Source organism: Eurytemora carolleeae, unplaced genomic scaffold, assembly GCF_000591075.1.
Source record: "Eurytemora carolleeae unplaced genomic scaffold, Eaff_2.0 scaffold92, whole genome shotgun sequence".
NCBI classification, from domain to species: Eukaryota; Metazoa; Arthropoda; class Copepoda; order Calanoida; family Temoridae; genus Eurytemora; species Eurytemora carolleeae.
In genome coordinates, this window is record NW_019396280.1 from 391,055 (window position 1) to 418,644 (window position 27,590).

Here is a 27,590-nt window from a genome sequence, read left to right on the forward strand (position 1 = left end):
CTCTACTAGTCCTTTAATCCTACCTTCATCCTCTACTAGTCCTTTAATCCTACCTTCATTCTCTACTAGTCCTTTAATCCTACCTTCATCCTCTACTAGTCCTTTAATCCTACCTTCATCCTCTACTAGTCCTTTAATCCTACCTTCATTCTCTACTAGTCTCCTACCTTCATCCTCTACTAGTCCCTTAATCCTACCTTCATCCTCCACTAGTCCTCAACTAGTGCTTAAATCACTGCTAGTACTGTAGTTCTGTCTTTATCCTCTACTAGTCCTTTGGTCCTGTCTTTATCCTCTACAAGTCCTTTAGTCCTGTCTTTATCCTCTACTAGTCCTTCAATCATACCTTCATCCTCTACTAGTACTTTAATCCTGCCAATATCCTCTACTAGTCCTTTAATCCTACCTTCATCCTATACTAGTCCTTTTTACACCGTCATCCTCTACTAGTCCTTTAATCCCAGTTACTAGTCCTTTAATCCTATCTTCATCCTATGCTAGTCTTTAAATCCCTGCTTTTCCTTTAATCTCGCCTTTATCCTCCACTAGTCCTTTTATCCCTAACTGTAATCCTGCCTTTATCCTCCACTAGTCCTTTTATCCCCAACTATTGCTTAAATCACTGCTAATACTGTAATCCTGCCTTTATCCTCCACTAGTCCTTTTATCCACAACTAATGCTTCAATCACTGCTAATACTGTAATCCTGCCTTTATCCTCCACTAGTCCTTTAATCCTACCTTCATCCTCTGCTAATCCTTTAATCCTGAGAATCCCGGCAGTATTGAGGAAGGATGGAAGATCAGTTTGTGCTACACTCACTTCTCCCAGATATACAAATTCTGTTACAGACAACAATATTATTAATTGTAGGTCTAGTCGAGGTTTCGTGATGTTTTATACATTCTTTAACCTAGACATAAAATGAGAGGATTTAATGTTGAACTCTGGAATCCTGATCACTGATCAGTAAACTACAATATTTTGGTAAGTGCAACCATTACACATTTTTTGATACTATTGTTGAAGGATTTGCTATAAACCGTCCCCAACATGGGAGGATTAAATCAAATTCTTGTCAAAAAGACACTGTCAAAGTAGTGAAAGCAGTGCTTATCAACTCATATTCTAGTAACCAAATATCACGAAAAGGAAAAAATTAAGTAGTACAAATGTTTTTTTTTTCAGTGGGGTAGGAATTTTAAAAAAAGTTTAAAGAAAACAGGCACAATTTTTTATTTCATCAGCTTATTGATATGGAATATATGGTTATATACCTAGAACCAATGAAAGATCAAGAAGAGGAATATCTTTAAGAAGAAGAACAGGATGCTGCCAAACAGAGATTCCCCGCAGCAGATCCCTTTGATTTAGTCATTCATTAGTCACCAACCCAAAATTAAACTGCAATATTAATATTATCGAATATTTTACTCTTATAATTAAATCCAATTTATAACTATTTTGGTTCAATCCAATATCTTGCTTTCATGAGTTGACAATCCAAAAATAGATGTTAGTGATGAATTCCTGAAGTAATTACTGCATGCGCTTAGTACAACCTAAAAAATCAATTTATTTTAAATATTCCTATATAATAAAAAATAAATAACAACACTGATAATTTGGTTTACAGTGCAATAATTTGGCAAGAAAATATAATTTTAAAGGCCTGCACAATCCAACTGCTAACAAAAAATCTGATTAAAAAGAAAATGATAACTGGATTGAAAACATTATTTTATTTGTAAGATTAGAAAATAAAATTAATTGTTTGAGGAACGCAAAGCACTCTAAATTCCTGTTCTTAAAATTATCTTGAATGAAAACCTTGTGAGCCTTGAGATTTATCCCATCAGCGGAGAGTGTTACATCAACAAAATCTTCATCCTCTCGCAGTGATTTAAACGCTGAAGTCAGGTTAGACCTATAAAAGGTTTAGGTGTAAGGTAAAAGGTATAAGGTATAAGCACTAAGAGTTAGATCTGATTGATTAGTTTTTTTTTGAAAAATGTTAGGAGTAAGAAAAGACTACAAAAAATTGATATCTAAAAAATATAGTAAGGTAGCTTTTCAAACTTATTTTTTTCTCTTTTGTAAAATAAGTTTACATAAATTTTGTGTTAGTCAAAAATCCATTTAGAATATGGCAAGTTTTACATTTGTGGTTAAAAAATATTTCACCTGTAATTATTCCATTTCAAGCAGAACTGTTCTCCCATTTTGATAACAATCGATTCTGAATATATAATTTGTATGTTTCATTAAAATGTAAACGTACACGTAAACTAAGGAGTTTATTTTTGACATCATTTTTTTTATTTCAAGATTGTTGTGTATACTTCTGCATGTTGCAAATTCACGAGGAGAGTGCATATGTTGACAAATGCCGCGAATCAGTATCTCCGCCATATTCTCGCGCATTTCTTCAAAATTTTAATTCACGCGTTTTCCTTGAAGATTATTTCCTGACACCAGGATTGAAGGTGGGAAGTTTCATCCCGGGTTTGGACTCGAAGAATGTATAAGAAAGGGTGATCTCGTTCGAGTTCTGCAGGAAAGGATCATTTACATAGTCAGGATCAATATAGAAGAAAACCGGCATATCCACCTAACATAAATAATAATATTAATAAAACAAATGGTAAAAATCATCTCTTAAAAAAATCTCGGACCAGCTCTAATTAAGAGCAAGGCGTAGTTGAACTACATAGACTAAGTTAAACCACTTCTCTTGTAAGCCATTGGGTTAAGCTAGAGAGTAGAGGTTCTACTAAGTCAAGGCGATGAAATTATTTCAATTTTCAATGTTAAATTTTTCAAATATTAAGACAAACAATACTGTTATTGCAAATATAATTATCGAATGTCCCGTTCAGCAATTGAAAATAAATGAACACTACCTTAAATCCTGGTTTTGGGGATTAATTCTCACCTCTTCTCCTGGATTAAGTCTCTGCTCCTCGAAACAAAAACATTGAATTTTGTTAAAGTACTGACCAGCCTCGAAAGGAACAACGTTGTACGTAGATACTCCATCAATAGGTCTAAACAGTAAACATACATAATTATCCGTACAGTGTACTGTACAATCAATACAATAAATAGGTTTTTATATTTTATACAAAAGTTAAGTGGAAAAGGGGTAGTATACATTTTACAGAGGTAAGGAGAGGCCATTAGAAAATTTTGTATTCAGAATACACTAAATTCCGTAATTATTATCATTATTATCATTATTATCATTATTATCATTATTATCATTATAATGATTATTATGATTATTATCATCATTATTATCATTATTATCATTATTATCATTTTTATTAAGGTCAGTCCGTCAATCAATGATATAAGGGCCGGCGCTCCTGTCCAACCAATGTACAGTAAATAGATTCTGTTTTGACCCACCCTTGCATTTTACTGTGAGGGTTTCAGACTGCTCAATGCTCAATGCTCATGAAATGGTTTGAAGAATATAATGAACAGTTAGTGAAGTAAATTCAATTCATTGAAATGCAACTTGCCAAGTTAAAACATATGCGAATAAATTACATTATGTTACAGTCATAATCTGAAAGACCCGGAATTAATTAACAATTAACCAGATGACTTTACAACCAAAGTTTACAAATGTGATTGATGAAACGATAATCACTAAATAGCCCCTAGCCCTGCCATTTCCAAAATGTGGTCTACCTTTTTTGAGCATTTAAAATTGCCAGAGAGATATATATGTAAAGTCGCCTGATTAACTTTGAATTAATTCCGGGTCTTTCTGATTATGACTTTAGATAGGCAATTTCAAAATACATGAGGATGTAATTTAGTAAAAGAAGAGAAGCAGTTGAACCAGATATAGCTTGATAAAACTACTTCTCTAATGTGACCGACCTCTCACTTGAAATCAAATAGCCTTGTGTAACTTTTTCTAGCCATCCAACATTAAACTAACACTTTTAAGCTTATAGGGATCCGCAATATGTTGGCTTCCTGGATTTGGATCCGCAAAAAAATGCGGATCCACAGATCCGGTTCCAAGGGTCAAAGTATCAACCAAAATGCGGATCCACAGATCCAGTTCCAAGGGTCAAAGTATCAACCAAAATGCGGATCCACAGATCCAGTTCCAAGGGTCAAAGTATCAACCAAAATGCGGATCCACAGATCCAGTTCCAAGGGTCAAAGTATCAACCAAAATGCGGATCCACAGATCCAGTTCCAATGGTCAAAGTATCAACCAAAAATGCGGATCATCCGATTCCAAGGGTCAAAGTATCAACCAAAATGCGGATCCACAGATCCAGTTCCAAGGGTCAAAGTATCAACCAAAATGCGGATCCACAGACCCAGTTCCAAGGGTCAAAGTATCAACCAAAAACTGTAAATAAAACCTTTTCGTTCTAAAACCCAAATCTGAACTAGTGAAAAAAGTAATTATTAGAATGTTCCTTATTCTGAATGGTTCATCAAATTTAAGCATAAAAACGCTAAAAGAATAAAAATTTGATTTTTCTTTTATTAAAAGAATCAGTATCTTAAAGAAAAGTTTATGACCTAGATCCGGATCCGAAAAAGGATTAAACTTTTTTCACTGCTTATCCAGGATCCGGATCTGCATCAAAATGAAAGTAATCCCAAACATTGCTTTGAACTAGTATACTTTCTAAATTCATTTTGATAACTCAGGTTTTATCTTTTATGTTCTAGAGGACTTACTTTTCTGTTGGATTTTTAGCAGTATAGAAGGCTAATGCTGTTTCCCCTGGGTGCACATGAACAACTGTGCAATGGAGAAATTGGAATCATTCTTTAATTAAAGGGACTGTCCACGTTATTTAAAATTACCCTTAAGAGTCAATATTTATCTGGCCCCCCCCACGGTGTTAAATATTTAAGTGCAGAGCTTAATTTTTGTTGGGGGGTTTAATTGCTGCATTGGGGGAAAAAATGACGTTTAAGGAAAAATGAATGAACATTTTTGAATTGTGACACGTTTCTTCTTTGGCTCTGCTATACAAATCCGCAAGCCAATTTTACAGAGAGCAAAACATGATATCGTTGTGACTTGGCATGCCTTAGTCTGTTTTATATTTAGGGTAAATTAAAATTGCGTGAATACTCCCTTTCAATTAATAAACAATTCTCTCCCTGACTGTTGAGGTCTAAAGTTCCAGCGCATCTGTGCTGCAGTGTCAGCGTTGAATTTAATTGTAAGTAATCTATTCTCTTGTTTCTGCATACACACAACCTTCTCAGCATCATGACCCTGAACAATACAATCCAATCTTGTTTCTGCATTTCCTATTTTACAAAAAACCTAAAGGAGGATCCGAAAGGGGTGTATATTTTCCGAAAATAATTGTTTTGTTCAAAAATATAATTATATTCCTTGTAAAGTATTTTTATAAACCCCTAAAGTAATAATAATAATTATAAACCCCTAAACCCCTAAAGTAAACAATTAAAATGCATGTTAGGAGAAAAACATAAATGGTAAAAATAAGGCTCGTTAGTTAGATAGGTATTTTCTTATTTTTTCCCCAAAGCTCCGTGGAGGTAAAAGACGGGGGGGTTAAAATTTATTAACAAACAAATAAATTTAGTATTCCTCTTACCTCTACAACGGTACCACCATAACCAGTGGACTGGCAAAACACCCTGAAATAATTGATTTACAAATAATTTTCCAAAAAATCATTAATTTCCCCTCCTGGCATAACATCAACAACCCCTCAACACCAGATGTTTTTGGTTTATCGGAACTTTTTAGGTAAATTAACCGAAAGAAGAAATACTTTAAAAACTTTCGTATTTCCTTGTGTCCCAATTCTTATTCATTAACCCAATGAAACTTTTGTGGTTATAAAAAAATATTTTTTAATGAAGTAAAAAATAAACTTAAGATTTTCTATGTGTCCCGATTCTTTCATTTGCTTTGTTTTTCCTTCGCCCCCTGCACGGGCCTCTAGTTCCTCCAGTAGAGGAAGACACTGTCCACCCCCAGTGTCTCCCCCCGTAAATTGCCTGCTTCCATCTTCCTATCAGCTACCTGTATAAAGGAACAGCTGCATAACTAGCTCCCACAGTTGCGATCACTGCTGAACTTAGGTAGAGAAGTGTCGTTTTATTTTTCTCCGCAGTGGTCTGAGGGCGCTTCGGTCGCTTACTCGGACTAAAAAGAAACATGTTATATAATAAAATTCAAAAAAAGGTGCATCGGCAATCAATATTTTAACTTTAACTTTTAATTTATGAAGTTCAACTGGATTTGTAAAAAATATACTATTAAATAAATTAAAAATCCTGAATTTGTAGGAAGTTAAAACTTTATAAATCTGTTATTAGTCGAGCTCGAATTATAAAGCTCTGACCAAAGAGAGATGGGCAAAGAACCGGCTCAGGTTAAATCTTCCGAGTCTGAATTTTAACAACTTACAAATAATCTTAAACTTCTTATTATTCAAAACCTAAACTTACTAAAAATCCCTTTATATGTAAAACATTAACTTGTGGAATAGCAAGCCGACTGTTTGGACTAAAGTTATGATTTTAAATAGTTCAATGAACACGAAACACATCAACTTTGCAGTGTCCACAGACCCATTTCACTGAATAAGGCCACTGCACTGGTGAAAAAATTAACTGCACGCACTATTTCTTAAATGTCGTCTTCCTAATCAACGCTCAACAGTTTTAATGGTCTTACTGTATGTAAAATATTAACTTGTGGGATGAAAACTGACCCGAAGAATGTTCTGAAAAGGCCAGGCTGTTCTCTCAGTAGAAAACTGTATCTCGAGTATGATAGATTTCCCAGGATTCCCCCGGACAAACAGGACTTTAACATTATCATTGCACAATCTGAAATTCACAAATAGAACAACGAGAATTCAGTAGAGTTTGCGTACTTTTTCTTAAACTTAGATAATTTTTTAAAGTTTTTTTTAATTGATGAATAATTTGCGTACTTTTTCCATAAATAATGGATAATTTGTTTATCTTTCCAATCAATGATGATAATTTTAACAACTTTATGAATAATTTGAAATCCTTCCCTTTAAATATTGAATATTTAGCAAACTTTTCTTTTAATAAATATATGTAAGATTAAGATGAGGTAGTTGAAAACTGTCATGAGGAAGAACTAGATCCTAACCCGCGCAGGCGCTGTAGGAAGGTCAACTTAGAGGTACCTAAACAAAATTATTATATCAAAACATTCTCAAGTGATCTTCCATTTATAGAGTGGCAAGCCCGAATAACTAAATAATTTGTGGGATTTATAATAAAAAATATGCATGTTTTGACAATAAAATTGATCATTTTCAATTGTGGTTTCTCTATAAAGTGACTTTCGCATTTCAGTTTCTGAGAAACACGTACTGGAGGATCTTGTCAGTGGTTACTACTTTTCAAGCTAAAAATAACGATACTCTTCCCCTATTTTTGATCCGAAAAAAAGCGTTAAAGGGTAACGTTGTGAATCGGACATACCTAAACCAACCAATTCAATCAACTTTAAAGAATCATGTAATCGAACCTGAAATCTCCGCCATAATCTCTGTCGAAGTTATAGTTTTCAAATGTTCCTGAGCCACCCCTGTAACAATACAAATTTGATTTAAAGCACAGTAAAATTAATATGAATTAATAATTAATAAGACTTCTTAAGGAAATAAACTAAATTAATTTCTTATCAAGAAATATGAAAAGCTTAAATATCTTTCTCATTGTTGTTCAGATAGAGGTCTAAAGGGCAAAGTTTCCACTTCTAATCCGCAATTTTTTTGTAAAATAAAAATCTACCTGTAAATGTTGAATCATATAGTCTTGGATATTTATTAAGATAATGATTGTCCGATAATAATTTACTTGCTTGAATTTGCCTAAAATAATAATTTTAAGTCATGAAATAATTTTTTTTTAATATTAATTAATCTTCAGAGAAATTTTTCTTTTCTACACATTTTAAATATTATTTAATTGTGAGAGAAATTTTTCTTTTCTACACATTTATTTCTAAAACTCCATTTCTTTTTTCTTTTTTCTTCTTCATGAAATAAACGGCCGGTTTTGTTTTATAAAAACAACCAAATAACAAATATTCGGCTCTGTCATAACCTTTGATTAAAAAGAAGTAACTCTGAGATGGAATTTAAAGAATTTGAGCTGTGGTTTAAATCTGCCAAAACCCGGTTTAAATTAAGCGCCGGCTTAAATCTTGAAACATTTGATACAATTTTAAGTGGAACCAANCAATATTGAATCTGAGTGCTTAGGAAATCAGATAAACAAATGTATATTTATTATTCATGGCAATATTGAATCTGAGTGCTTAGGAAATCAGATAAACAAATGTATATTTATTATTGATGGCAATTGGTTTGGTAAGTGTCAAACAAACAAACAACATATATTTATTATTCATGGCAATATTGTTTGCTTGGTAGACAAAATCAGAAAAACAAACATAAATTTACTTTTCATGAGAATATTAATTGCTTGGTAGAAGTCAGATAAATAAAATATATTCATAATTCATTACAGCAATGACTGCTTAAAGGGACTGTAAGCGTAATTTCAAGTGAGCCTCCGTGCAATGATGGCGATGAAAGATTTACGACGGTAACCTTAAAAGCTTGTCTAGTCCAAGTATGAATTAGATATCCATGTTTTTGTTTCTTCAAGCTGTTTTCATTTTCGGGTTCTGTGGGACAAGACTTGCATATTCCTTGCTTAAAAGAAGCAATGGAGAAATTTTAGAATTAACACTTTTCCAGTCAGAAAAACGATGACATCTTCCACATTTTTTATCACATTAAGGTTTCAAGGACACCGTTGTAAATCGGGCATATGACATCTTTGAGTAGAGGGTCATTTGAAATGACACTTACAGTCCCTTTATCGATAAGTAATTATCTATAAAACAAAGATGGCCAAACTTACTAATTAGAATAAATCTAAAAATAATTAACATATTTTGCTCCCTGATTGCTTCACCAATATCTTTCCCTTTTTTTGGAGGGTCCAGAGGCCATTTTTCAAGAACTAAATTTTTCTTCATTTAAAATAAAAAAATTATGTTTGAGAGAGGCGATTTTTAAAATCTTGATGTCTAATTTTCATTTTTGTTTTTAAGAGCATCGAAAACATTATTCGTGAAAATTATAAGGTAAAAACAATTGGCAACGATATTCTTTAAAGTATCAAAAATCAACATGTCGGAATCCGCGAGTTGATTTTAAGAAATCCACAAAAAATCTGACATTTTATTGTAACAATTAAAAAATTTAAAATGAAGAAAATCCCTTTCATGAAGTTTCTGTACGCTGAGCTCATCTTCAATCTGTTAGGCGATAAAATTTTCTAAAACTTCTGAAAATAAGACACATAATTAATTTGTCTTTCAGACTATAATCACTAAAAAGAAAAAGAAAAATAAGACATTATTTTCTAATTCTCTCTCTTGTTTGTTTTGAACTAGCTGAAGACACTGGAAGAAGAAAGAGAAGTCTCATCCAATTTTCTTCTGCACCCTTGCATACATAGTAAAGAGTACTAAAACTGCTAGCATAGATTCTATTCTATTGTCTGATCAAGAATTCACGAATAATCCAATAAAAATAATCTTGGCATGGACTGCAGTTCACAGCCTATCTTTATTCTGTATGTTATCACTGTTGAAATTCTTCCTTGTCTCATCTTGTCTTTCTGAATAAATAATTTTATCACTATTGGTTCAAAGATTTCACATAACATAATGTCGAGACTTTGAAGAATATTGTTATAATTTAAGACAATACTCTCCCAAAAGAAAGGTCAAACATTGGTTTCCGCATTCAAGAATGGTGAAATTTGCTAGATTGCCATGAAGGTCCCTCAATTTCTAAACTACCCAAGAAGGTCTTTGACCATCGAAGGAGGTTCTAGACCACCAAAAAAAGTACACACATCTAAGAGAACCTTTTCTATCCAGAGGAAAGTAAGACTAGAACAATACTAAGCAGTCTGGAGACCAACTAATGGCGGAGGTCCGATAAGAACTTCCTCTGTAGCCTCTGGCGTCACATGCCTAAATTACCCATATTTTGAAACACAATTTTTCAAAGCTAAGAAAAAAATGAAAAATTCATAGATGACTTTAACGAGTTTCTTCAATCTAATAAAATATCATTGTTCAATTGAATTTGACAGAATATAAAAGAAAAAAATTATTTACCTTTTATAATCAGCGAGTGTTGGGTTTATTTCCGTTAAATATTTGTAAGCGTGGCAAAGACGGTTTAAATCATCCATTCTTAACAAAAATAATTATTAAAAAACACAAAAAAGTTTAAACTTGCACATCACCCTAACACCCAATTTATTTGATATTTCAAATAATTAAGTCTTGCATATTATTAATTCGTTAATTATATAAAATGTTCCAAATAAACAAAAAATACAAAAAAAATAATACAATATGTTGAATAGAAACACGACTGCGTAAATTTTAAATAATAATATTAAAAATATGTTTACCCGAGATTAATCGCCTTAGTAGATCCACTCACTCTAGACAAACCTAGCATCTGTCTCCCTTTAAGTATACATTCATTAATTAAATTATTCATTAATTCATCCTTTTTCCATCCTTTCACATTGATTGATTCATTCATTAATTTATTAGTTAATTAATTAATTCATGAATTCGTTCGTTCATTCATTTATTCCTAATTTAATTTATTCGTTCATTAATTCATTAACCCTTTAAAAATTAATTAATTAATTAATTTAGCCTTTCATCCTTTATACATATTCATTACTTGAAATAATCCCTGTTGTAATATTTAATACCTAGATCCTGTTCCAGTTTCTGCGGAAAAAGATTTTTAACTGTATTGGATATACTCTTTTTCTTACCACTAGTTCCAGATTCAAGATTCAATAATTTATTCAAATATTATAAATAAACTTTTTTCTCTTTGAGCATAAATAATTTCCAAATGCAATTTTTAATAAATCACTTATGGATGTTTGCAGAAAATGTAAGGAAGAAGGGTGAAAGAATTCATCTCATTTTCAAGATAAAAATGTCGATATCTCCCTCATCGTTAATCAGAAAAAAAGGTTTCAAAGATTCCTTTGTAAATCAGGCACAGTGGGTTCTCTAGAAAACTGAGTCAACATTTTCTTTAATACTTTTTAATTAAACATTTTAAATATCAACAACCTTCATTGGTATTTTTTTACCAGGCATAAAAAATAATAAACAATGAAAGTTTCAATACTTTTCTATAATTCACAGAATATTCACTCTCAAGTGAAAACAAAAATCGAAAGAAAATAGAAAGGATTGGTTTAAAAGGGACTATGGTTGCGGTTTCATATCTGATTCACCCTTTAAACCTTTCACTGATCCGTTAAAGTGGATTATTTCATCGTTTTTCTAGCTTGACAAGTGTAAAATTCTGAAATGGTTAGGGTCTACTTTCGTAGAAGGCCTTCATCATCAGCCTATGGACGGGTTACTGCTTTACATATACATCCCAGTTCTATATTGAATTAAGAATCTGGTAAATTATGGATCCAACGAACCAGGCAAGAAAAATCCGCCCAAAAACTCATTATTTGACCTGTCACGTCAAAGGTCCTAAAATGACAATTTCCTCCATTTACTCAATTATAAAGATAATTATTAATTTTCATAGAGAAACATAGATATCTAATATATTCTTGATCAGACGCAGCTTTTAAGGTTTCTATTGTGAATCGGACATATGATACTCTTTAAATGGAGGTTGATTTTATATCTTAACTATTAAATCTGAATCCCTGAATACTGCTGAGACAACCTTGTTGACCAGAGGGAAGGGCAAATCAATGTAGGGTTTAGTGAGAGGGTTGAAGGAAACCAATCCAACTTGAACCTAGATATACAATCAAACTATATTTTTTAAACCAGTGCAGGGGGGGCGGGATTTGAACATTGATATTTCACTCAAACTATACTTCTAACCATGGAGTGGTGGTGGGGGGGGGGGGTTCAATGTTGGCCGTGGAATTTACTACTCTAATAAGGGTATGCAAAGGAAGAGTCGCTTGACAATTCGTTGGAAATTGTTTAAAAAAAGTTTGCATGTTAATCAAACATGCCTCAGGTGCAGGAACGAATGCTCCAGCTGGAATCATGAACTCGTAGTTTACTCTAGCCCAGTTCTGACAAACCACGCTCAGACGAGACCTTTCAGGATCTCCAGGGGCAGCGATCATTCTAGAAGGAAAAGTTTTAGATTTTGAAGGGGTTGAACCATTTTAGAACACCTTGTGTTAGAAAGTAAGTTAACCTGTGCACCACCTTCTTCTGTTGAAAAGTAAGTTCACCTGTGCGCCATCTTGTGTTGGAAAGTAAGTTTCCCTGTGTGACATCTCATGTCGGAAAGCAAGTTAACCTGTGCGCCACCTCGTGTTGGAAAATGAGCTGACCTGTACGTCACCTCGTGTTGGTAAGTAGGTTTAGCTGTATGGCCCCTTGTGTTGTAAAGGGAGTTTACCTGTGCGCCACCTCGTGTTGGAAAGCATGTTTACTTGTGCGCCACCTCGTGTTGGAAAACATGTTTACCTGTGGGCCACATCGTGTGTAAAGTAAGTTTACCTATACGACCACCCTGTATTGGAAAGCAAGTTTACCTGTGCGCCATCTCATGTTGGAAAGTTAGTTAACCTGTGCTCAACCTCGTGATGGAAAGTAATTTACCTGTGCGTCACCTTGTGTTGGAAAAGTAAGTTAACCTGTGCGCAAACTTTTGTTGGATAGTGAATTTAACGGTGCGCCATCTCGTGTTGGAAAGTGAGTTTACCTGTGCGCCACTGCTTGTTGGAAAGTAAGTTTACCAGCGCGCCACCGCTTGTTGAAAAGTAGGTTTACCTGTGCGCCACCTTGTGTTGGAAAGTAAGTTTACCTGTGCGCCACCGCTTGTTGGAAAGTAAGTTTACCTGTGCGCCACCTCATGTTTGAAAGTGAGTTTACCTGTTTTCCATTTCATTTTGGAAAGTATGTCTACCTGTGCGCCACCTCGTGTTGGAAAGTAAATTTACCTGTGAGGCCACATCTTGTTGGAAACTAAGTTTACCTGTGCGCCACCTTCTGTTGGAAAGTAAATTTACCTATGCGCTACCTCATGTTGGAAAAGTAAATTAACCTGTGCGCCATCTCGTGTTGGAAAGTAAGTTTACCTGTGCGTCACCTTGTGTTGGAAAATTAAGTTTTCTTCTGCGCCATTTTGTGTTGGAATTTAAGTTTAACTCTATGCGCCACCTCATGTTGGAAAGTAAGTTTACCAGTGCGCGACCTTGTGCTGGAAAGTAAGTTTACCTGTGCGCCTCCTCGTGCTAAAAAGTAAGTTTACCTGTGTGTCACTTTGTGTTGGAAAGTGAGTTTACCTGTGCGCCACCTCGTGTTGGAAAGTAAGAACAAGGGGAACCCGACCATAGCTGAATATACTGGATTGAGTAGACATTGCACGCAACCACTAGATAATCAATCAATCAAGTATGAAGCAAACGCGTTAGTCAACTAATTAATCAACAATTAAAAAAAACGGTGAAAAATCGTTATAAACAACCAAAGCGTCCATCAAAGCAACAAATAATTACAAAAATTGAAACATTAATTATTTGACCGGACAAACAACCATCTGTCATACCATGCAACGAACAAACAAATAAAAAAACACGAACAAACAAACCATCCAAGCAATCACCAACCTATTAACTAACAATCTAAGCAAATCACCTCAAACCCTCCCAAAAAAAATATCTAACCACCCAACGGCATTTAAACCAAATAAGTCTATTCAAAACTAATTCATAAGCTTGATTGTTTCATTCCTTGATGATGAGGGGAGTGGATACATTAAAGGGAAGGTTGCCAACAACTCTTATATCCGGTATCTCTTCTAGCCAATCCTTTCTGTATTTAGAGATACAATAAATATATCCGCTACATTTTTGGCGGAACCACAGATCCGGATACAAGAGTCAAAATACAACAAAACCTTCTAAAAATTAACATTTTATTTAGCGATTATTAAAACTTCATAGTCTCTGCATGGTTTATTAAGTATGAACATAAAAATACAAGTGAAATATTCACGACCTGGATCCCGGATCCATTGTTTTCTGGGCGAAATCAGGACCCGGATCTGGATTTGTATCAAAATGAAATGGATCTTCAACACTGTATAGATAGTAAGGAGGACTGGTATAATTTACAGTTCAAAATTATTTGAAAATGACTGATTTTTGAAGTTTCTCAGCCGCCACCCCATACAAATTGTTAATTTTACATAAGTTTCATTTAAGAATAAAAACTTTGTTTAAAACGTGAACACAACGAGAGTCGCAAAGGCTTTATAAAGTTTAAATTGGATATAATATATATATATTTTTAAATAACAGTTCAGAAGATTTAACCAATTAGCCCAAGGTCGTTGTGTTTATGCCCGATCAGAGTTAACAAAATTTTACATCAAAATAAATTAATTCACCAATGAAATTAGAAATATCCGGGAAATGTGTACCAAATGCTAAGGTGGGAATCGCCCTGTAAATCTATTGTAAATAAGTATTGTATCCCTGAGTCCATCTGGAAATATGTTCTGCATATTAAAGGATAGAACATCTCCAAGGTGTATATCCAACCTAATCACAAATATCCATTAATAATCAAAAATAAAAATAAATATTGACTGTTTAATAATCCATTCGTTTATTTTATTTAGGTAAGATGATAGGTAACCATTACTGAACATTCCTACTCAATACTTTTAAAAGATTTCTTGGATTTTAACTTCTGTATCGTTTTTGGAAGTTGAAATATGAATTGTTGCTCTTAACTGGCTACCGTAACCGCAGAGAAAAATGTAAGGTTTATTGACTGCAGAGTGTGGCCTCTTTAATATAAATATAACGAAAAAAATCTGCAATCTGCGGGACCCATCAGACCGCTGACTGGAGGGGACCACTTTCCCAACTTGTTCCAATCCGGCCATCCAGTCCTTTATACCTCCATTAAAATTCATTAAATGAATTTCAATGTATTTTCCTAAAATCCTTTCTATGACAAATCCTTTCCGCGAAAAAAAGAAAAACATTAATGTTAGATTCATTAAAAAAGTTACTAATTATAAACTAGTACCTCTGCTATTCTCCTCAGAAGCCGGGGATCCATAATAAAATTTTGCGACAGCTGCTTCTTAGCGCGGATATTGTACATCCTAATTAAATTAAATAATAAATCAATCAATCAACGAACATTTTGAGCCTGTAAAAAAATCATTTATTTGGACTTATTTAACTAATTAAAAATCAGTTGGACCCCTACTTTTGATTATTATTGTTAAAAACAACCTGTTGATGCCAACATAGTTTTAAACATTATATATGGTAATTTGGGTAGTCGGGCTTTTACAATTAGTTAGTTTACTTCTCTGCTAGTGTTCATCCATTATTTATTCATTATGACTTTGGAGCCAGGGACAATTGAATGAAGAACGAGAAAAAGCTAAACCGTACAGACATACTTTAACCATTTCTCTTGTGCACCAGTTCAAGCTGTAGGTTGATAGAGAGAGGGTTAACTATTTCTCGCTATTTATTAAATCTGTGGCTGAATTTAAAGAATTTGAGCGGCGGTTTAAGTTTAAGCCGTGGTTTAAATATGGTTGGTTCCACTTAAAATTGTATCAAATGTTTCAAGATTTAAGCCGGCGCTTAATTTAAACCGGGTTTTGGCGGATTTAATCCGCGGCTCAAATTCTTTAAATTCCATCAGCAGTAAAAACGTATGTGTTGAGAATTCCAGGATCAAGCGGTTAATTGAATCTTTCAGTTGAAGTATTAAAATCACTTTCTCTTGGATATCTCGTGTTGGTCGTATACGAGTGATAGCTAAGATTAAAAATTAAGCACTTGATCCTCAAAATTTAGAAGTGGGCACAGTAGATATGGAGATAAAAAATTCACCTCAAAATATCACTGACAGTAGGAAGGGGAGGAATCCGGCTGACCGACATTCTGATTTTACTAATTTTCTACTTTCTTAAAATAGTCTTTTTTCACTTTTTTTTCACTTGTAGTGTTCCGAATATGTATAAATGTGTGTTTGGGGATTCTAAAATTATTTTGTCTTCTCAGTTCTATCAATATCCTCGGGCATATCGAAGTCATCCAAGAATTTTTCCTGTTTTTTCAAAACACCATTTTGATTAGAAAACAAACAAGAAAAAACAATTAAAGCTTATTACACAGCTGCAGTAGTGCACTGGATAATGAATTTCAGTTTATATAAAGAAATTACTGAAAAACACAAGAAAAACAGCCGAAGAAATAAATAAATATCAATGCTAAAAAATACTTGAAAAATGACTGAAGAAATAAAGAAGTGGCTATGAATAAATTTATGATTAAAGAACGAGAAAAAGCTAAACCGTACAGACATAGTTTAACCGTTTCTCTTGTGCATCAGTTCAAGCTGTAGGTATACAAGATAGAGGGTCAACTATTTCTCGCTATTGATTAAAACTGGTCACAGCAGTGAAAACGTACGTGTTGAGAATTCCAGGATTATGACTGTATTAATAAAAAAATTAACAAAAAAACTAAAAATGGCGGACTAAATGGCATTTTGTTCCTGTTGAATAGCAAACATTGTATAACTATAGATACCGATAACAAGAGAAAAACAGAATGCAGCAATCATCCAATCAGTTCGACGGAAAAACCTTAAAAATCAAAAACAACTAAAAATTATTTTTATATATTTCTTTAGTAAACATTTATTTATTTCCAACATTGCAGTTCTAAACCAAGATTTAGTAACCAACCAATCAGGCGACCAACCAAGTATTCAATCTTTCAATTAATAAACTGATTAATTTACCATCAAAATCAACCATACAACTTATCAACCCATCAACCAACCCACCAACCCAACAACCAACCAACCAATCAAGCAATAAATATCAATCATACAAGTTAAACCAACCCACAAAACAATCAAGCAGTCAATTCATTAACCCGGCAACCCACCAAATAACTAACCAAATCTAACCTGTGCATTTTTGCCCTCTCTTTATTCTTCTTCTCAGCTTTGCGAACAAAATCCATATTTATGTTTCCCAACTTCTTCTGTATATCAGCAGAATCTACGTCAACCTTTAAACAGTAAAAATGTAAACTTGGAAGAAACCAACACGTGTCGCCTATTTGTACATAAATCGTACGGTGTACTTAATCAGTTTTATAATGTTCGAACTTTATCTAAGACGTGAATTCGTGGATTTATACTTTATAAATTGACGAAATTTTTTTCTACAAAGCATTTTTTACTTGTTTCATGGTTTCGATCTTCATCTTAGGTTGAGTACGCTGGATCATGAGACATGAGGTGCTGCTTATGTTTCTAAAATTTAAGATAATAATATTCAGTTAAATATTTATCAACGATTCAGTATAATTATAACCAACACCAATTCAAAAAAAACCCCTACCTTATCGCTGGTCTGGCAGTTTTAGCAGTAAGCTGAAGAAAGTTGCACATTCTGGCCGCCATCTTGAATGTTTTTTTTTCTGGCAATTTAAATTTCGCGGATTTCTTCCTTTGAATTGTTTATCCCAGAAGTTCAGCTACCGTAACCGGTTTCTTCACAACACGCTGAAACATTTTTAAAATAAATAATTATCTTATTGTTTGTTAAAGGGGGGGGGGGGCCTTACCTTAATTTCCCTATCAGGTTCCTGATTATCCTCCCAAGGCCGGGGGCCGCGCTTGTTCTCCCAATTATCCCAATCAATCTTTTTATCTGTACCAGCACACAAATTGTAAAAGTGCACAAACAATGCTTATTTATAAGAATTTTTTATTTGTACGTAAAATTCTCTTCCAAAAATCTCACAAAAACATAAGAAGCACCGATTGGTTTGTAATGAAATAATAATTCTTTTTATTATCGAAGAATCAACAAGTTTTAAATCCACTTAAAAGTTTGTGTTCCTAAAGAATCTAATTCTTCCTCGGCAGATTTATTGGATTTTTCAAACTTAATTTTCTTCCCACTCTTCTCGTTGAAGTCAGCAAAGGCCTCTTCAGGTTTTACTAAAAAAAGAGAATTACTTTAACGGGAATCGTTGCATACTTCCAATAAGTAGAAAAGTGTATATTTTCAAAATACCCTCTCTTAAAAGATGCTTTTTTATATGCTATGCTTTTGAATTTTATCCAATAATTATTTCAGAATTTAGGTGAAAAGAAAATAATTTTCTTAGGATATCCCCCCCCCCACCTCCCACTTCCCAAATAAGTGATTAATAAGAATTAACACATTATATCTAAAATGGTATATAGTTGAGCCGATAATAATTCCATATGAGAGTGGTTGACATAAGTCCTACAGGCTACTACATTATTTATAATTTTTTTTTATATAAACTTACGAAGTTTGGAGTTTGCTTGGGGATTTAAGTTTGAATCGTAACGAATCTCACGGAACTCTCTGGGATCAGAATATGTCAGAATTAGAGGATAGAACTATTTCGACAATTTCCTTCAATATTTTGAACTAGAGAAATGAGTAAATGTGTTGCATGGCTGAGCAGAGAAAATTGAACAGAGGTCAAAACTTCTGGTTGTAAAGCCAGGAATTGAGGAATTTGTATTTTGCGCCTTCCTATTGATTTAAGTAATTCCTGTTTGATATACAGTGATTGCAGTACGCTGTAAACAACTAAAACTAAGGGATTAGGCACTAATCTCTTTGTATTTATAAGTTGTCACAGTGGATATCGAAAGTGTTGTAGATTGGCGACCTCCGAATTTCATTTGAACAACAATTTAAAACTTTCAGAATTTTTCAAAGGATTTATTTTTTTTAACAAATAAAGCGACATATTGTTTCCTGAGAGCGTATTGTCCACCGAATATAAAGAGAAAAAAGGGAACTCCAAATCTAAAATAGAGAGTATTTATGTTTGGCATGCAAGGTTGTATATTTTCTTGAAAAGCATTCCTTTTCAACATTGTTTTTTTCCCTCCAGAAGTAAGGTATGTTTGCGTACAACGGGAAATTTTAAAAAAATTAATCGTTAAATTGGAAAAATAAATGATATATAGGAGTAAATAATGGAACTTTTGGGGAAAAGTATCAAAAAGGATAATTTTTTAAAATTTCCCTTCCAAAAATCAAAATTCTTGGAGGGTGGGGGAATCTTAAATTTATATTCCCAGTAGGCTTGTTTCATTGGATAAATAAAAAAATGATGGGGACTCTCATGACCTCAAGGAAGATTTAAGCATGCTATCTTAATAATTCTTTGGAAAAATCATTCTCCTATCTCTTTAAATTTATTTATTTCCATATACTATTGTTGTAAAAAGACAATTTGTCAATATCAATCGATAAAATGTTAAAATGTTTCCTAAAAATATTATACCTGAAATGCTTATTTCCACTAATTCTAGCAATCAGAGCATTCATTTTCCATTCTTCTTCAAATTATTTAAAAAATATATTTTTACATTTTACCATTTAACCTATAGGGAGACATTAAGCTCAGTTGTGTTACAAAAAGAATGAATTTGAATCTGAACCGGAAACTTTTCAAATACTGGATTGGTTAAACTTTTTCTCTCATAGCAGGAGGACTAACCGATTTCTTAATGGTCAACACTTTAGGATTTGGCCAATGAGAGATGAGTTAATCTTTCTCAGTGAGGAAAGTTTAATTTTTGTTGTTGTTCATTTCAGTTCTCAGCTGTGAGCATTATAAATTAAATGCATTCGAACACTATAATTTTGGGACACGGCACATGAAATCTCTTCAGTATCAAAGGGACTATTGACTTAATTTTAAATGACCATCCATATTTGCATGTTACAGGTCCGATTCGCAACGGTGCCCATTAATCCCTTATCCGAGTTACGATGAGGAGGATATTTTATTTTATTCTATGGGAGTAAAATTATTAGTTTAACCTAAGTGTTTCAGCAGCGTAAATCCGCATGTCACATTAAAAGAGACACCACAGTTAGAAATTGACAATTTTGATAAGAAAATCTTTATAAACTTTGCTCAGCTGAAGGATTAAGAGTAACAGTGTAAAAAAGAATATACCCCTCTATAAATGGAGGGTCACTTGAAATTACGTCGACAGTCACTTTAAGTGATAATCGAACAATCATAATATTTTGTTGTGTTGGATAAAAATCAGCGTCTAGATCTAGTTGAACCAGCCGTTAATCTTGTAATCAGCGTCTAGATCTAGTTGAACCAGCCGTTAATCTTGTAATCAGCGTCTAGATCTAGTTGAACCAGCCGTTAATCTTGTAATCAGTCTCAGCCTTCTTCACTTTAGAAAACTCAGCCTTCAAATCTTCCAGGGTTTGTTTCCTAACAAAAATAGATGTAAGATGATTTAAGGAGAGGGGGGCGGGCGGGTATTGCGTAGGGGTTCATATAGAGATTGTGTGGCAACTGTAAGACTTTAGGTTGGACTGAACACACTATATACTGGCATATTTTATAGTTTAGATACGTCTTTAAGTAGGGCTTGTGTGTTGAAATATCTATTTTTAAAGTATTTTTTTTTGTAATAGATTACAAAGTTCACCCAGATTCATAATGGAATTAAGCCTGACGCAACTGGGTAGTGTTATTCTTTGTTTTGGGTGGTTTAAAAACAACTTTTGATAAAACTTCCAGTATTTTTTATCATAAAAAAATGGTAGAACGATCCAAATTTTGACCTTGAAAGAAAATATAAGCAAAAAACAAACCAAGTAGGAGGGCCTGGGGATGTTGCGCTTATTTTAACACAACTCCCATTTTATATCTATAATATTTTATATCTATAATATTTTATATCTATAATATTTCAAAAATATTTCTTTACAAAGTGACAGTTGGCAACATTGGTCTGGGACCCAAAAATAAATCAAAATTTCACTTTCTGGCAAATTAACGATTTTGACGTAGTTTAAAATGGAAATCCGCAATGTTTTCCAGAAAACTTCGCAATAAAAAGTAGATGATTTACCTTCCATCTTTTTCAATAGCACTCTCCCACTTGCTAAGTTCCTTGAGATAGGCTTCCTTACTCTTCTCGTGTTTAGCTTTATATTCAGCCTTCTTAGCATCAGATAGATTCTTCCACGCTACTCCACATCCTTTCATCTATACAATACAATAATATTTATATTCTTCTTAGCTTCAGATAGATCCTTCCAGGCTACTCCACATCCTTNAGAACATTTATAGACAATTTATTCAAAACAAAATCAAAATTATAATTAAAGGAATTATAGCAAAGAATGTAAGATTTGGAGCTGACTCACTGAGCATTGACACAGAAAAAAAAGGTAGTTGTTTAACAAGAAAGAAATCTTTCATCAGATACCTTACTTTTCTCCGGAAGTTCATTCCACTGCTTAGAGATGAGAGGCGTTGCCCGTGGAAAAAAATAAAATTTTTAAAAAATGATTTCTTTAGCCTATAACATCCCCCCGGCCAGCCATGAGTGTCCACAAAAATTTCAGCCCATTCGGTCCAGTCGTTTGGCCGGCTATAGGTAACATAAATATATATATTATATATATACGACTATCTTGTTTTATTATATAGATAGATAGATAACATGTTTGCAAGTAAAAAAGGAAAGGGCCGGTATTTATTCTTTACAAATCAACTCATTTCTCATTGTTAATTTTCCCTGAACAAGGGTGCCATTTTCTCCTTTTCTGATTTACACCTTGAAACGTGTAACATTAAGAAAATGTCCTTAAATGTTTGTACATACACCATGAGTTAAGTAGAAGACCAACTTTATAAATGGAGGGTCACTTGTAATTACGTATACAGTCCCTTTAAAGCAGTGCTTTTATTTTAATCCTCCCAAAAAAAATTCCTTTTTAGTGGCTGTTTGCCCATTGGATCCGGATCCGTGGATGAACATATTTTTGCGGATCCGGATCCTAAGCACTGATTTAAAGGAAATATCACTGCAATACCTTTTCTGCCTGGTTCCCTGGGCTGGTGTTCTCCTTCATATAGTCCTGGACGAACAGGGCGAACGCATTCGAGAGAGTCGGACGATCCTTATTCAGAGCTTTAATCTCTCTACACAACTACAATTAAGATTATTATCAAAATTTAGCAATAAGGGTTGGACGATCTTTATTTAGAAAATTGATCTCTATAGTTCAATGCAGATCCAGAAAACAATTAATAGTGAAGAACAAGGGCTGGAAGATTTCAAGTCAGAACTTTGAGGTCTTAAATCAACAGAAGATCAAGATAATGATCATAATCAATTAACGACTGTTCAGAAGACCTTAAGTCAGAGCTGTAATCTCTCTACTCAACTAAAGATCAAGATATGGATTATTATAAAACAATGAGAGTCGGGCGCTTTTTAGTTAACTGCAGATCAGGATGAGTATAAATATGACAAGGGTTGGAAGATCTTTAGTCAGATTCATACCAAAATTGTTCATCAGCTGACTGACATTTTTATCAACAAAAAACATTTCTAATTTTTTTCCAGAACTTAGCAAAAAACCTCTATACATTCATACACAAGGAGGAAAAATGATTCTTGAGAGGGAGGGGGGGATTTTTGATGAAAATATATTTCCCTGGGCCCGCGATTTTAAAAATTCCGGATTAACGGACTCAGGTCGAAGCTTCCGTCGGGCCTTATTGACGGCTTGGGCTTTTGGATTTAAGTTGCATCTAATTTTCCACACATGCAGAGTTGAATTCATAAAACCGGGTTATTATGGTGTTTGGCGGATTTCACGGTTGGAAATGGCGCATTCCGGTTTTGATGAGAACCAGCCAAGGTCGGTTTTATTTTCATTGGGCCTAAGTTCGTAAGTCGAGTCTAAAATCGTGCAGCTGTCAATCACGTGACACAAGCTGTTGTAAGAGTTGGATCTAAGATTGGGTCTTAAAAGCTGGATTTCAGAAATTAAGACTCGAGCCGAAGCTTTAAAATCGCGGATTCTGCTGACCTTCTTGAGTTTCTTTTCAAATCTCCTTTCCGTCTTCTCCTTCTTGAGAACTTCTATCTCGTCTGTAGGCAGGGCATCCATGTGCTTCCTGCAGGGAGTTTAACATTAGACATTTTGGAATAGCAGAAAAAAATTTAAAATATTTCAGGTTTTTTGAGAAGAATATTGTAATCAATGAATCCTTGTACAATGAGGATAAATTAGATCTGGCTAGAAATTAACGCATGTGATTCCGTTTTATTATGAGACGCTTAATCCAAATAAAAATATGAAACAAAATAACAGAACTCATAAAAGTAATCCCCCCCCCTCCCGAAAACTTTCTGTTTCGTCAAAGAATTCTACTTGTTGCTTATTTGTTGAAACTCCTAGATGACCTGTAGATCTCTAGTTGGGATTGATGATTCTCAAAGTAGGGCTTCTAAATATTAAAGGGACTGTTAAATGTATACTTAATTTCCAGGGGTCCATATAATTTCATCCAATACGAACCCACGCAAATGTTGATTGATTGATTTTATATGCAGAAATTAACCATGTTGTTATTGTAAACAATTGGAAGTGTGATGTCAAGTTGTAGGAAAAATCCATCCTGATATTTACATCTTTTAACACCGCAAATGAAGTAACACATTTCTAACTTGTAGTACACGTCCAGAAACATATTGCCAAAGTTCACATTGTATTCACATACTCATAAAAGTACCTTTAACCCCGATCCCATTTGGCATTAAGGATCAGAAACGGAGTTATATGGACCCCTGTTAATTTCAAGTAACCCTCAAATTATAGAAGGGCATGTTCGAAGTACCCTGTAAATTTTGTCTCATTAAATATGACGGACTGCCGGCCATTTTTTATTTTCAATTTTGGTTTCCCAATAAAATATACTAGCGAATGTATGGCAAAGAGACAGACAAGGAAACTGGCGGAATTCTAAACGCTTAATATGATAAACGAGATATCTATCTCCTTTTTATTTCTTTAATAGAGTTTTAAGGGGTACCGTTCTAAATCGACAATGCCACTCGTTAGGCGGAGAGTCACTCAAGAGATAAAGTATAATGTGCCTTCAAACATCTTAAAACAATTAGGAAGAAGTAACCCTTTGATTAGGGGGTTCTGGCAAACCGTTTTCAGCTAAGTGCTTTTTTCTTTAAGTAATTTGTATAAATCAGATTTTTTTTGTGATACCCACGGGATAGAGGGTTTAAAAAATTACGTTCACTAATTTTTGTCAAGAACATTTAAAGACAATTTATTCAAAACAAAATCAAAATTATAATTAAAGGAATTATAGCAAAGAATGTAAGATTTGGAGCTGACTCACTGAGCATTGACACAGAAAAAAAAGGTAGTTGTTTAACAAGAAAGAAATCTTTCATCAGATACCTTACTTTTCTCCGGAAGTTCATTCCACTGCTTAGAGATGAGAGATGTTAGTTGAGTCATCTTTAGGTTGGGGTTCTCTCTCTTCAATTTCTAAAAAACTATCGATATAATGATATCATGAGTTATATAATGATATCTTTCAGATCTTCCACCACATAAAAAAATGTTTTTGCAGTGCACATGTAGCAAATACCTACTCCATAATAGTTTTACTCGAGACGTATCTATCCAGGTCTACTGGTTACCAAGATCCACCAGAACTAACTCTTGATTCTAAACGCCACACAGGCAATATCTCGCAGGCTCAACCAGGCTCAACTCCCTAGTTCTACCAGCCACACAAGCAAATGAAATTGCTTTAAGGGTAATTTCTCAACCAGACCTAACTCCCCAGTTCTAAAGGATGCACGGTCCAAATCTAAACTGGTATAATTCAACGAGGACCCAAGCTATCTTTTAAGCTTTATTCAATTCAATACTAAATCAACTAGCAAAGATCTCTGCTCGAAACGCAGACTACTTCTGATGCGTAATCAAAGCAGAGTCTCAATCAACTACCGTTATTCAATAGCTTAGGTTACAAAGTTAACAGGAATTGACGTAATTCCCTTTTACGATGTTTTTGATACCACATGATTAAGACCATCGTATTAAGTATTTATCGCAAAGTTAAAGTTTAAGGTAAATATTAAAAAAAGAATGGATAAAGTATTCAATAGTGATAATTTTAGAATAAAGTGCTTATCTTACAGCAAAATAAGTGGGGTCGTCCTAGTTTACGAATTTTGGAAAGTTGAGTCATCTTTAGGTTGGGGTTCTCTCTCTTCAATTTCTTAAAAACTATAGATATAATGATATCATGAGTTATAATGGATAATATCTTTCAGATCTTCTACCACATACAAAAATGTTGTTGCAGTGCACATGAAGCAAATACCTAATCCATAATAGTTTTACTCGAGACGTATCTATCCAGGTCCATTGGTTATCAATGACTAACTCTTGATTCTAAACGCCACACAGGCAATATCTCGCAGTCCAAAATCTCAACCAGGCTCAACTTCCTAGTTCTACAAGCCACACAAGCAAATGAAATTGCTTTAAGGGTAATTTCTCAACCAGACTTAAGTCCCCGGTTCTAAAGGATACACAGTCCAAATCTAAACTGGTATATAATTCAACGAGGACCCAAGCTATCTTTCAAGCTCTATATTCGATCAGATTGCCACTTATCAAGGCAAGATCTCCACTCGTATAATTCAACGAGGACCCAAGCTATCTTTCAAGCTATATTCAATTCAATGCTAAATCAACTAGCAAAGATCTCTGCTCTTAATGTTTCAAATGAGAACGCAGACTACTTATATTACCGTAATCAAAGCAGAGTCTCAATATACTACATTTTTTCAATAGGTTAGGTTACAAAGTTAACAGAAATTGACGTAATTCAATTCCTTACACGATGTTTTTGATACCACATGATTAAGACCATCGTATTTATCGCACAGTTAAAGTTTAAGGCAAATATAAAAAGGAGAATGGATAAAGTATTCAATAGTGATAATTGCATTTCTTACAGCAAAATAAGTTGGGTCGTCTAGTATACGATTTTTGGACCGCCCCCTCCCCATCCTATCAATTTTTTACATGACCACTTTTTCAACAATTTTCAACAAAATTAGTATGGATTTAGGGTTATGTTAGGTTAAGACACTTTATGGGCGGAGCGCTGCGGCTAAGACAGGCTAGGGAGCTGATATCCATGTCTTACATATAAGATTGGTATATATTTAGGGTTAGGTTAAGACACTTTCTGGGTCGAGCGCTGCGGCTAGGACAGGCTAGGGGGCCGAGCACTGCGGTCACATGGTCATTTATATCCATGTCTTACATATAAGATCCATGTACAAAATTAATTGTACTTGATAATCTATTTGCGGTTTCCTATCATAGTTTCCTATCATAGTTGCATCTAAACTAAAGAAACGCTAGACTCCTTTGCATGACCCTAACCACAGCGCTTAGCTAATAACATCAAATTCAATTAAAACCTACATTTTGACTTAAATAAGAATAAGCAACACCCAGACAAAAACGGGAGGGGGGGTGACACAGTGAGTCCCATGTCCTGGTTTAATTTTAATCATATTATCTTCCAATGGCACAATATAAAGTACAAATTCAAAGTTATGTACGAAATACCTGAATATGATCCTGCTGATACAGAATGAACGCATTAACTGGGCGTTTAATCACGTGATGTTCAGTTCCTGCTGCGTAAAGGTTGGAGCTTAGCGTCATCTGACGCAGCCCTTGGCTCACAGCAGATACATTTCTTAACATCTTCTTAAATTTAAATACTAGTTTCAACTTCCATTTCTATATAATTTGTAGTATGAATGGTTCACTCACTAAATTTTAATCGCACTAAACGAAAAAAACTTTATGCAGTCCTAATCAGAAAGACCCGGAATTGATTTACAATGAAATTGTACAGAGTCTGTCCCAGAAACGATAAACCGCAGCTATAAGGACAAAAAAGAGGGCCGCGTGCCGCATCCACATGTTTAATTTTTCGACCATGTACAAGATCGATAAGAGGGGGGAGGGTGCCGGGGGTTACGATTTCACAAAAATGAGTGTTGAAACGATTACAAATTGGCCCTAGTCCTGCCAATTCCCAAATGTGGTCGTCTGTATTTTATGTGCATTTAGATTGCCAAAATTAGTCGTCTGAATAACTGTCAATTAATTCTAGTTCTTTCTGGTTATGAGTGTAAAAATTTGAATTCTCATAACATTTAATAAGTTACGGAATTATATTTATATAACACTGTAAGTTCAGAAGTAGCGCAATGAGATAAAGTTGCCGCGTTATATGATTTTTCAATTTTCATTCAATCACTTAGGTGTCGTATCAATTGGACTACAGATCGATTGGACTAACGTTCGTTTGGACTAATGCCCATTTTGAATTACGTATAAAAGGACTACAGTAGTACTTTAGAACAAAAAAAAATTTCCAATTAAACTAATTTTTCAATTTTTTAAAAATTACCTCCCATCAAGTTTTAAGCTTATTTTGAGGGTTTATCTTCTAACAGTAAGTACACTCAGTACACCGAGGGCGATGTTTTTTTAAATAGA

General features: G+C 34.0%; 5 protein-coding genes across 17 annotated transcripts in view; all 5 read right to left on the reverse strand.

Moving 5' to 3' along the window:
• LOC111700048 (zinc finger protein 131) overlaps positions 1–2,276 on the reverse strand; it is a gene marked incomplete in the record, with an annotated part of 7,247 nt that extends 4,971 nt beyond the window's left edge. Inside the window, 5 exon segments of the mRNA XM_023470866.1 lie at positions 741–842; positions 1,278–1,363; positions 1,531–1,562; positions 1,831–1,927; positions 2,185–2,276. Coding sequence (XP_023326634.1) covers positions 741–842; positions 1,278–1,363; positions 1,531–1,562; positions 1,831–1,927; positions 2,185–2,222 — 355 coding nt within the window.
• On the reverse strand, positions 2,238–7,921 carry LOC111700049 (cytochrome c oxidase assembly protein COX11, mitochondrial). Its single transcript, XM_023470867.1, has 9 exons — positions 7,810–7,921; positions 7,544–7,603; positions 6,747–7,196; positions 6,053–6,175; positions 5,619–5,661; positions 5,152–5,269; positions 4,720–4,783; positions 2,936–3,047; positions 2,238–2,611 (listed from the first exon to the last, which is right to left on the reverse strand). The coding sequence occupies exons 3-9, from the start codon at positions 6,854–6,856 to the stop codon at positions 2,462–2,464; spliced, it is 720 nt and encodes a 239-aa protein (XP_023326635.1). The 5' UTR covers positions 6,857–7,196; positions 7,544–7,603; positions 7,810–7,921; the 3' UTR covers positions 2,238–2,461.
• Positions 7,922–9,376: 1,455 nt separating this feature from the next.
• LOC111700059 (dimethyladenosine transferase 1, mitochondrial) lies at positions 9,377–16,097 on the reverse strand. Its single transcript, XM_023470877.1, has 12 exons — positions 16,009–16,097; positions 15,182–15,260; positions 14,989–15,041; positions 14,620–14,685; positions 13,873–13,954; positions 13,426–13,514; positions 12,139–12,256; positions 11,818–11,912; positions 10,840–10,907; positions 10,525–10,582; positions 10,223–10,300; positions 9,377–10,075 (listed from the first exon to the last, which is right to left on the reverse strand). The coding sequence occupies exons 1-12, from the start codon at positions 16,056–16,058 to the stop codon at positions 10,003–10,005; spliced, it is 909 nt and encodes a 302-aa protein (XP_023326645.1). The 5' UTR covers positions 16,059–16,097; the 3' UTR covers positions 9,377–10,002.
• Positions 16,098–16,115: 18 nt separating this feature from the next.
• Positions 16,116–19,562, reverse strand: LOC111700045 (cytochrome c oxidase assembly protein COX16 homolog, mitochondrial). Of its 2 annotated transcripts, none has more exons than XM_023470861.1 (6): positions 17,761–17,851; positions 17,535–17,698; positions 17,374–17,446; positions 17,096–17,199; positions 16,676–16,766; positions 16,116–16,225 (listed from the first exon to the last, which is right to left on the reverse strand). In XM_023470861.1, exons 2-6 carry the CDS (start codon positions 17,594–17,596, stop codon positions 16,163–16,165), a joined length of 393 nt encoding a protein of 130 aa, XP_023326629.1. In that variant the 5' UTR covers positions 17,597–17,698; positions 17,761–17,851; the 3' UTR covers positions 16,116–16,162. The 2 variants fall into 2 exon arrangements, with proteins under 2 accessions (XP_023326629.1, XP_023326630.1); XM_023470862.1 differs by lacking the exons at positions 16,116–16,225; positions 16,676–16,766; positions 17,096–17,199; positions 17,374–17,446 and adding exons at positions 18,038–18,139; positions 18,478–18,536; positions 18,939–18,989; positions 19,474–19,562 and having other exon boundaries at positions 17,761–17,846.
• On the reverse strand, positions 19,527–26,820 carry LOC111700044 (transcription factor A, mitochondrial). Of its 12 annotated transcripts, none has more exons than XM_023470860.1 (8): positions 26,646–26,820; positions 24,444–24,533; positions 23,429–23,472; positions 23,052–23,139; positions 22,047–22,163; positions 21,077–21,213; positions 20,353–20,430; positions 19,527–20,270 (listed from the first exon to the last, which is right to left on the reverse strand). In XM_023470860.1, exons 1-8 carry the CDS (start codon positions 26,784–26,786, stop codon positions 20,261–20,263), a joined length of 705 nt encoding a protein of 234 aa, XP_023326628.1. In that variant the 5' UTR covers positions 26,787–26,820; the 3' UTR covers positions 19,527–20,260. The 12 variants fall into 12 exon arrangements, 2 of the variants coding, with proteins under 2 accessions (XP_023326628.1, XP_023326626.1); XM_023470858.1 differs by having other exon boundaries at positions 19,527–20,311; XR_002764896.1 differs by having other exon boundaries at positions 19,530–19,858; positions 20,199–20,430.
• Between the last annotated feature and the right edge of the window lie 770 nt (positions 26,821–27,590).